The sequence below is a fragment of the Carcharodon carcharias genome, chromosome 17 (assembly GCF_017639515.1).
Source record: "Carcharodon carcharias isolate sCarCar2 chromosome 17, sCarCar2.pri, whole genome shotgun sequence".
NCBI classification, from domain to species: domain Eukaryota; kingdom Metazoa; phylum Chordata; class Chondrichthyes; order Lamniformes; family Lamnidae; genus Carcharodon; species Carcharodon carcharias.
Window position 1 is genome coordinate 17,860,754 of NC_054483.1, and position 11,037 is coordinate 17,871,790.

The 11,037-nt window shown below is 42.3% G+C and overlaps 1 protein-coding gene across 4 annotated transcripts; it reads left to right on the forward strand.

Moving 5' to 3' along the window:
- The first annotated feature begins 5,147 nt into the window (after positions 1-5,147).
- tmem230a (transmembrane protein 230a) lies at positions 5,148-10,702 on the forward strand. Of its 4 annotated transcripts, none has more exons than XM_041209390.1 (4): positions 5,148-5,286; positions 7,039-7,155; positions 7,930-8,052; positions 8,516-10,702. In XM_041209390.1, the coding sequence occupies exons 2-4, from the start codon at positions 7,057-7,059 to the stop codon at positions 8,654-8,656; spliced, it is 363 nt and encodes a 120-aa protein (XP_041065324.1). In that variant the 5' UTR covers positions 5,148-5,286; positions 7,039-7,056; the 3' UTR covers positions 8,657-10,702. The 4 variants fall into 4 exon arrangements, with proteins under 4 accessions (XP_041065324.1, XP_041065325.1, XP_041065322.1 ...); XM_041209391.1 differs by lacking the exon at positions 5,148-5,286 and adding an exon at positions 5,762-5,820; XM_041209388.1 differs by lacking the exon at positions 5,148-5,286 and adding an exon at positions 5,813-5,892.
- Positions 10,703-11,037: the final 335 nt, after the last annotated feature.

Sequence of the window (11,037 nt, forward strand, 5' to 3'; positions counted from 1 at the left end):
TGCACAATAAACTGAAGTCTTTAATGAACTAAACTGTTTGAGATCTGAACAAATTTCTGAGGCATCACAAAGGTGCCAGGAATAAATAATATCTCTGAATTTCATTGTTGGAAAATTGAAGCGGGAGTTGTGAAAACAACCAGAAATACAGCCAGGTTGAAAATGCATTCAAAGAAGTTGCGCTCTTGAAGGAACTGAGGAACCAGTTGGCACAGAAAACTATGGAATGTTCTGTATTCCAAGTGCAAGTCAAGAAAAAGACTACAGAGCTAAAGGAAATGGTTGCACATTTGGAAGAAAGCCTGGGAAAACATTACATTTCCAAAGATATATATGTAGAGATAAACATTAAGAACTTAGAATGGCAAAAGAAAGTAGAACTTCTCACAAAAGAGAACGAAGAGTCTCTGAATCAATTGGCAGAAGTGTAATTACAGAATGTGAGCCTGAAGAATAGCACAGGAAAATTATGCAAAGAAAACTGATCAGTGTAGAGAACCAACTTTCATGTACAAAAGCTGAGTTTGTAAAGGAAAAATGAAAATGGATAAGAACACTGGAATATCACTCACAAGAAGTAGAACATTTGAAAGAGGACTTGAAATGCTTGGATGACGAACTTGTAGAAGCATATTCAACAAAGATAGATCTTCAATTCAAACTTGATGACTTCAAGCACCAGAGGTCTCTAGTAAGTATTGTGTGAAATGCCTAGAATAGGAGAAAGAATTGCTGATGCATCAGAACAGTTGCTTGAAAGCAGAATTAACAACCAAAACCGATTAATTTCTGCAACTTCGGTCCAATTTGAACAACATGAAGGCTGACATGCATAGAATGGAAGCGCAAATCCAGACTTTGAAAGTAGATAACAGAAATTCTGCGAAACACACTGATGATCTAATGAGTGAATTGGAAGAGTCCAAGGAGCAGTCAGTGACCATGGAAGAAAGATTCTGACAGAAGTGAATGTCCAGATGAAGTTGTCAAATTTATATGAGTTCCTGAGATAACTGTGAAACAAAGACAACTCAACTGACCAGAGTGGTTGCTGAGCTGAATGAAAAGACTCATACACTTGAAAAACAACTGGAAAAGAAGAAAGAGCTCAAAAATTTTGGTAAAATTGTGATACAAGTGAGAATGAGGGTTCCATTTTTGAAACATAAACTTCCACATACATTGCGGTGAACCACAACACAATGGAAGAAGTGAAAAAAGCAATAAGGAGACAAGCACAATGTCCATCCACCTCACAAGAAGCAAGTTAGAGCACCAACCACCGATCAATGCACCAGCCGGACTGACCAAGAGTGGCTCAATGTGAAAGAATGAAAGAAGAGGATGAAAAGATACCCAGATGCCAGAACAACCTCCAGACCAAATGAGAGAACCACCAGTGACAGAGCCTACCACTCCTCCGACAATAATGTGAATGAGATATGAAAGGATTGTAAAGCCTCCAGACCGCATGAATCTTTGAACTCAAGGGATTGAAGGGAGCAGATGGGGTAGTGATCATGTAGCAATGACAATGTAAGTGTATGACAGCAACAGCAATGTAAGACAAAAGGCAAATGATAATCACTTAAAATACATTGGATTAAGATAAATTCTTTGGCCAATATGTAAATGGCCAAGTGAAACAAGAGAGGACACAGTTCTGGACTTAGTTCGAAGAAATGAAGCTGGGAAGATGGAAGGAGTGGCATTAGGAGAGCATTTTGGTGGTCATGATCATAATTCAGTTAGTTTTAACATAATTATGGAAAAAGGACAAAGATAAAACAAGGGTTAAAGTTCTAAATTGGGGCAAGGCCAATTTTATTAAACTGAGGAGTGGAAATAGCTACTTGAAGGTACATCTGTGTCAGAGCAATAGTAGGCATTCAAATGGGAGGTTCAAAGAGTTCAGAGTAAACATGTCCCACTAAGAACAAGAGTGGGATGGCCAAATCTAGAGCCCTCTGGATGTCAAGGAGTTTACAGGGTAAGGTAAAGCAGAAAAGGAAAGCTTGTGTCAGTGTTATGAACAATGTATAATTTTTATGTTGAATTTGTGTATGTCAAGAAAGGTAAAGTGGTTTCAGTTTTATTTAGGCTGTTTGTGAGCCATTGTGCCTGGGAGTCTAGATGGACTCCTGACAAAAGGCCAGGTCATTTGGATTTGTTTGCAAATATACATTTTTAATGAAGTTTTACAACCCCTGAAGTTAAAGAGATGGGTTAAAAGGGGTTAAAAGTTTATTGATTCTGAAAAAAAAGGCATAAAGTAGAAAAAAGCTTTACTATTGCCTCATGAAATGGGTCAAGTGACACAGAAAAGACAGGAAAAAAAAGTTCAGTGTGTGTCAGAGAGAGAGAAAACAGGAATTTTAAGCTCTCGGATGAGAAAGACTACAAGTTGACTGAATAGTCAGTTATAGAACTCAGTAAAGTGATCAGTTTAGCAGAGGTGCTACTTGAACATCAAGTTTAGGGAACTCATTTCTTTGCCCTGCAGTTTGAAGAAACAGTGAGGTTGGACTGTGGTTTTTGGATGTCTCGGGTACAGACACAAGTTGGGGGAGAAACATTAAGTGAACGTTCATGAATCCTCTGGAAGAAAACCATTTACAACTGTGCCAGTCCCAAGCGAGAAGCTTTTTTAAAAACTTTTTTTTTATCTGGTGTAATATAGTTAATTTTTGTTGATAAATAAATATTTTATTCTTCGTGTTAAAAGTTAATCAGCAGACTCCTGCGAATTTGTTCAGAAACCTTCCTCCACGGTTTCTTCCAAAAAAATGTAGGATCTATCAAACCAGGTTTCACGCTGGGATCTGACATGTCCACTATTAACATCAGCTGGGATTGTAACAGTCAGACACCAAGAACTCAATATTATAGAAAGCCGAGAGGAGCATAGAAAGAGGAGGGGTGAAATAAAAAAGATAATCAGGAAAACCAAAATCAAGGAGAACCCAAAGATGTTTCATCAACACATTAGAGTAAGAGAACAACTAAGGCATGAGTAGGGCCCACAAAAGACCAAAAAGGTAACCTATGAATGGAGGCAGAGGATGTGGGTATGTTCTTAAAAATAATTTGCATCTGTCTTCACAAAAGAGGGGCACAATGCAGATATTGTAGTTAAGGAGGAGGAGTGTGAAGTATTGGATGTGTTAAACATAGGGAGAGAGGAAGTATTAAGGGAATTTGAATCCTTAAAAGTGGATAAATCACCAGGGTCGGATGAAGTGTACCCCTGGCTGTTAAAAGAAGCCAGGGAGGAAATTGCTGAGGGTCTGGCCGTCATTTTCCAGGCCTCACTGGATACAGGTGAGGTGCTGGAGTGTTGGAGGTCTGCTAACATTGTACCTTTGTTTAAAAAGGAACTGAGGAGTAAACTGAGTAATTACAGGCCATTCAGTCTGATAGAGGACAAATTATTGGAATCAATTCTGAAGAACAGGATAAACTGTCACTTAAAAGGGCATGGATCAATCAAGGATAGTCGGCATGGATTTGTTAAGGGAAGCCTCTGTCTGACTAACTTGATTGAAACTTTTGAGTAAGTGACAAGGAGGATTGATGAGCTGATTGCAGTTAATGTGGTCTACATGGTTTTAGCAAGTCTTTTGACAAGGTCCCACGTGGCAAACTGGTTAAAAAAATAAAAGCCCGTGGGATCCAGGGGGAATGTAGCAAGTCATGTATAAAATTGGCTCTGTGGCAGGGAACAAAGGGCAGAATTTTACAGTCCCATTGCGTTGGGGGGCAGGGCCGGGTCTGGAAAATGTGGTGACCATTCAAATGTCCATTGACTTTGGCGGGACTGGAAAATACCACCGGCAGGAAGGGCCTTCAAACTCCACCCAAAGGGTAATTGCTGATGGATGTTTTTGTGACTGAAGGCTGTTTCCAGCAGGTTCACAGGGCTCATATTAGGTCCCTGCTTTTTGTGGTATATATTAATGATTTGTAAGTAAATGTAGGGGGAATGATTAAGAAGTTTTCAGACAATGCAGAAATTGGATAGCAGATTTTCTTCTGTAAAGGACATTAGTAAACCAGATGGGTTTTTACAACAATGGTTTCATAATCATCACCAGACTTTTGATTCCAGATATTTATTGAATTCAAAGTTCACCATCTGCCATGGTTAGATTTGAACCCAGGTCACCAAAGCATTACCCTGGGACTCTGGAATATTAAATCAGAAACAATACCACTATGCCACCACCTCCCATCTTAAGAGGAGGGTGCTAAGAGATATCGAGGAAATAAGAGACCTTGGAGTGAATGTCTACAGATCCCTGAAGGTTGCAGGACAGGTTGATAAGGTGGTTAAGAAGGCATATGGAATTCTTTCCTTTCTTAGTCAAGGCACAGAATATAAGATCAGGAAGGTTATGTTGGAACTATGTAAAGCATTAATTAGGCCACAGCTTGAGTACCGTGTGCAGTTCTGGTCACCTTATTATAAAAACGATGTAATTGCATAAGAGAGGGTGCAGAAGAGATTTACGAGGATGTTGCCAGGACTGGAAAATTGGAGTTGAGGAAATATTGAATAGGCTGGTGATAGTTCTCCTTGGAACAGAGGAGATTTGACTGAGATGTAGAAAATTGTGAGTGGCCTGGATAGAGTGGATGGGAAGGGCCTATTTACTTTAGCAGAGAGGTCAGTGACTAGCGACGTAGATTGAAAGGGATTGGCAGAAAGATTAGAGTGGGATGAGGAAAAACAAATTCACCCAGAGGGTTGTGGAGGTCTGGCATTCACTGCCTGAAAGGGTTGTTGAGGCAGAAACCCTCAACTCATTTCAAAGGTGTCTGGGTGTGCACCTCAAGTGCGGTAACCTGCAGGGATACAGACCAAATGCTAGAAAGTGGGATTAGGCTGGGTGGCTCGATTATCCGCCGACGCAGACATGATGGGCCAAGTGGCCTCTTTCTGTGCCGTAAACTTTCTACAATTCTATGATTAAGGGATTGGTTAGGTGTAACGTAAGGTTCCGGCACATATCGGGTTAATGTGGGACTGAGTATGGTATAGCCCAGAGAGTTATATAAGAGAGTACGTGACCTGCACCCTGGGTCAGTTGAGTGTTGGACAGAGCCGTGTGTACCAGCAAGCGTGGAGACAGCTCCTGGCTTGTACTTTTTTAACTGCATGTCTGTAAATAGTTCTAAGAGTCAACAAAGGCTTACACTTAATCTACGTATGACTACGACGACTTCTCCAGACCTAGCAAACTGTCGCCGAGACCCCGCAACGGGTTTCTCAGTCTAATAAAACAGGTACCTGTGAGGCACGGCTGGACCTGGTCCTGTTAAGTTATTGGGACGGATGAGAATTCCAACTGTTCAAAAGGACAGCCCCGGGGGAATTCAGGGCCTGGTTGTGTTGGTCTACGTTTAACGGGTAGAACCAGGGCGCGGGGTGGGGGGGTGTGCAGAGTCCTGGCCTGAGGGCAAGACAAGAGATTATGAAGCCTGCTTCGTCCAGAGGAGTAAAATACGTGAAAAGGGTCCCTCGCCCAGACAATGGGATGTGCGAAGGATCCCCCCCCCCCCCCCCCTTAGGTGCGTCCTTTCCCAAAGAGATGGTGAGTGAGGATTAATTATTTTAGGTCCGAGGACAGAAACCTCACTCACGGCAGTCCCCCCCCCGCCCCCCGGCTCCGAGCTGTGAGGAGGAGCTGCCTTGGTGGGTTTCCGCTGCGGACGAGGTGGGGGGAACGTTTGTTCGGGGCGGAACCGGTCAGCCTGGCTGTGCGCTGGGGGACGGAAGCCGATGGAGTGCGGAACGGAAGTGGTTGTTTGACTGGCGGCGTGAGTGAGAGAGGAGAGAGAGCGCGCGCGGGAGCCGAGGGTGGGGGAGGGGGAAATGGAGGCAGTGCGCAGGTAACAGGAGCGGCAGGTCGAAGAGCCTGAGCAAGCCAGCGGCTGTTATTTTTTTTTGTTCTGTTGTTGTGCGCTGGGAAATGTGTGGAGCGATGTGTCTGTGTGAAGGTGACGGGCTGCGACGCTCCGTCAGAGAAGGGAGATCGTGGCTTCCAGCTCTTTCCCTCCCCTCCCCCCCCCAACCCCAAAACAGGCTGAAAGGACAAAAGTTTCGGCTGACACTTGAGAGCAGGTCTGACGGAGCACTGCACAGCTGGAGTTCCCCAAATCCCATTGCTGTGATTGTGGGATCTTCCTGTGTAAAATGGCTGCTGCAACTCTCCCCCCACCCCCCCCCCCCCCAAAAAAAAAGCAGCAGGCGTTGCAGAGTTTAAAATTTGAGATGCATTTTGGGGAAGGGGACAGACAGCTGGGTTGGTGCCAAATAAAATGGTGGTGAAAACTCCTGGATTATCGGAAGGACCCAGTTGGCTCATTTATTTCTCTGAGGAAAGGGAACCTCTGATCACTGCCACAACTGCAGCATCTCTCTTTCCCCCGCCGGGTGCAGCTCATTCTTGCTCAGGGTATGTGACTCCCCTCCAGAGAATGCACTGAAACCACTCCTGCTGAAGTATAACTGCGTCCTGGTGCAAACTGAACATTAAAAGACTCCTCACCCTGGCTGTTTCAAAACATTTCAGGCTTAACTATGTTTGTTCCTGTTCCATTGGCTCTTTTCTGACATTAAGCATTTAGCAGGAATTTGGACGCTGGTGAGCTGAAGTGTGAATGAGCAATTTAATTCAATGCTGCTCTGTTCAGTTGAGCTACGTATTGCCTTCTGATGTATAAAGCTGGATTTATTCTGCACTCTCCAAGAATATGCAGCAAGTCTGAGGCAGCTCCTTGAGCTGATCTCGTTATTGGGACTAGAGTTGTCTTCTGCTTTTTAGTGCCAGCTTTGCTTGGATATTTATCCAAGAGCATTTTTGTGTTGACATTCACGTGGCTGTAAATGTAGCTTCACCTTTTACCTGATTGTAGAGGGATGAGATGTAAATGAGATCGTTCATGTACTTTCATATGCTGCAGGTTTATGTATTTGTAAGCTTGTTCAATGTCCATGTACAGTCTTGGCAAATCAATTCTATTATCCCTTTCTAGTTGTTGACAAGCTGTGTTATGATGCCTTCGCGTAACAACGCTGCTGCTGGCAGCTCCAGTAGTAAAGTGAAATACTCTAAACTTGCAGACAGTGATGAGGGCTACATCGACCTGCAGGTTAGTTCCTGACAATGATACTGAATATATACGTATCACTGTATTGTGTGTATGTATGTATTTATGTATGTGTATATTCATATATATATATATATATATATACATATACATATAAACATTAAAATCATAAGCTCCTTGTTCATCTCACAATCTGGTAACTGGTTAACAACCATTTAACAGTCTCTGGTCATTGGCCAAGGACTTAGTTGGCAAGTATCATTCTGAGCCATGTACATGAGAAACGCTACAGGTTTGTTTCCAGCTTTATGCTGAGGTAGTTGATCTTGACCAGAGCCACAATTAGCTTAAATAATGCAGTCTTAAGAAATAATCAATCTTGGCTCTAACTTGTTGCACAGTATATCCCACTCTCGGTGGACAACAGATGTAGTGAGGAATTATAATATGGCCACATTCTACTGAGCTTGGTCATCAAGAATGAAAACTCGGTCATCGGGAGCTGAACCCCAGTAACGGTTAATGCATTCATAAGAGGAAGGGGGGAACATGTTTTAGGAAAGGGAAAGAATAAGATTTTGAAGGCAGAAATTAGGAGGCAAGTGAAAGAAAGACTTGCATTTATCTTGTACCTTTCACAATCTTATGATGGACCAAAACCACAACCAATGAAGTACTTTTGAAGACGTCATAAATCTTAATTGGAAAATTTATGTTTTGTGAACAACCAATAATTTGAGTTTATATAGTGCCTTTGACGTGGCAAAATTTCTCAGGTTATTAAAGAATTTGAGTCATTTCTTTTTCCTTCTGCAGTTTAAGAAACTTCCTACAAAAATTCCATACAAAGCAATTGCACTTGCAACCATCTTATTTTTGATTGGCTCATTGCTGATTACCATTGGTGCGCTCCTGCTGACTGGGTACATCAGCAGTTCGGTAAGTTACACACTGCTCCACAATTCAGGTTTTCAAATGTGTTCCCATTGAGAGAGACTGAAGACATAATTAAATGTTGCAGTTCTTTTAAAGATAACTATTCTGTCTTAACTTGATGAGCACCTGCTACTGCATCTTCATAACATGTTCCATTTCTGAATCATGTCTGGGATAAAATTGCTCAGCAGTGCTGGATTCAGGACCATTCTGTCCTTCAAATGTATGCCCATTAGGAGCTGGATTATGACAGTTGGAATTCAATTCATATGGGCTCCTTTATAGCAAGCAGAGAGAGACTTTGATTGTCATCATATAGGCTAGATTCGAAATCACATCCTGTCAGTTAAAAGGCCACCGTCTACTTCTGTGGACAAACCCATCCATGCTAATCCTCTGTTCTACTGGACAAAGTATCTTACTTTTAGAAAAGAAAACCAGTTATTCCATTTTTTTTCTCTTCCAGTACAGTGATACAACCTGGCCAGTGCTGATCATCGGGATTTTGGTTTTTCTTCCTGGCTTTTACCATCTTCGGATTGCGTACTATGCCTCAAGAGGATACAGAGGCTATTCCTATGATGACATCCCAGACTTCGATGACTGAAAACAGTTCTCTTCCTTGGGCTGGCTGCTGCATGCAGTCTGCTTCAAGGCTGTCTGTGATGGATAGAATAAGAGAACTCCCGTTCGTAATGGCTAGATTGCACCAAATAGTATTCCAGCTACATGACAATAATGCAGTTAATAAGGGTCAGCTTCGCTCCCCTGCTCGTCCCATATAAATTTCAGACCTTCTGACTGATTTGGATATTTCCAAATTCCAGTGTTGAAGGGGTTTTCAAAGTTCTGCTCCCTTCCTGCTAAAAACTATTGACATAAACATGTTTATCAAGGTCTAGTGTGTTTCCTTTGGATTAGGGAAGCTCTCAACCAGAATCAAGTTTGCGCAACCCCACCACGGCAACAAATGGCACTAGCCCAAGACTCCCAGAGCACACCCCATCAGTGAGTGTATTGGCAAGGAGACCCATTACATAGTTTTTCTCATGCTAGAGACTCAAGATTGAAACTGTCAAGCTGTATTTATATTGATTGTTTCAAATAAATGGGACAGAATGCTGGTGGATATGAGCAAAGTATTTCACACAACATTGAAGTGTGTCAACTCAGTGAACTTTTCTATTTTGTATTGACTCTGTTGTACTGAATTTCCAGCTTTCTGGGCTAGGAAGGCTGATGAATAGGAGAATGTGTTATATTTACAGCTACAACCTCAAAATCAGAGGGGGAAAAATGAGTTAAAACAGGTACTGCTTCATTGGTAGCCCATTTAGTGAGGTCTCAGACTGATGTTAAATATGAATGCTGTGATGGAATTTTTGTGACTTGAGTAAACTTAAGTGTAATGAACATTACATAGGAGCAGTACTTCCTCACACACCTTAAAATCTAGTGACATTGTAATATAGGCCTGTAAATTTCATTTGAGGTTCAAGCAACCTTTATATTGTAGAACCAAATACCTTCGATGTCAGTTTGTATTTGGATTGGGTCACTCTGCTCACCCACCTTCCCCCATTCCTGATTTTCACTTGCCAGGTTCACACTTAGTGGGAGCTCATATTTGCAATTGTGCAATTGTTGATTTGTCAGATAGAGGGATAGAGTCCATGTGGACCAGCGACAATGAAGCGCCGAGGGGTCATGCTGGCTGCCTGTCTGCACTTAGGCCCAAGGTGGCAGATCCAACATAAGCCCTGTGGGCAGGAACCATCTAGCTTTGATACTCTCAGTTCTTCTGAAAGAGACTGATCTGAAAGCTTCCTTGGTTTTGCACAATGTGGACTCAGGTGTCGGCTGGTTTATGCTGCAGGAGTTCCTCTAGCTGCCATTGGTGGCAATGCTTTAGCATCAAAGGGCACAAATTTGCATGTGTTGTGCCCAGATTGGACTTCAGGATGCTGCTGTTGCATGCAGCATTTTCCTTCTGTCAAAGAAGAATGTCAACAGGTGCTATTATTCAAGGCAGAGTTAGACAGATTTTTGATAGACAAGGGAGTTTAGGATTATGGGGAGCAGACAGCAAAGTGGAGTTGAGACCATAACCAGCTCAGCAATGATCTTATTGAATGATTGAGCAGGCTTCAAGGTCTAAATGGCCTATTCCTGCTCCTGTTCATTTACAAGCTGGGACTTATTCTTTTGCAAGATGACATTTCTTGATAACGAGCAATGCACAGGGATAGACTAGGAACAGATCAGAGCTCAGCCTGAAGCTATGACCTCCTTGTTCAATTAGTCACTGATCCCTGTCTTCAGTCTTATCTTCCCTTCCATCAGTAATTTGTCTTTCTCTCCTGAAATTGAGCATCTCAATTCAAATTACCCAATCATCAGAGGTGGACATTTGATAAGCCTCCTAGCGCTGCTATGAGAATCCTATTTAATGGTGGTCAGATTTTTCCATATGTCTTAATCTATTGTACAGTGCAGTATTCCAAAGGAATCAAAAGATGAGCATGACCAGTGATGCTTATTTGAAGGGGTTTTCTGTAAGAAATTTGTTGGCGTTGGACAAAAAAGATAACTTTAGTTCTTATAAATTGTGTGAACAGTGCAAGATGCACTAAATAAAATATTTGATGTCTGACTGATTTATACATGTATGATTTATTTTCCTTCAATTGTCTTCTCTCCATTTCTGAAGGTACGGAATCTTGTTAGTGTGCGGTTCCATCAGCATCCTCCAGTACGTGGCTGTTCTTCATGTGTGAGTCTAGACATTGAGTATTGACAGGTTATTTTACTGGGGGGAGGTGGGGAGGGGTTGGGTGGCTTACAGCTGATTTGGACTAAGTTGACACGTCATTTTTGCTCAGGAGCAAGGATGGGAGTTCTAGCTGATCAGGGTTTTCCCTGACTTGGGATAAGGGAGACTGATAGTTGTAACACCATTGTCACTCAAACTACAATCAGCTAACTGAA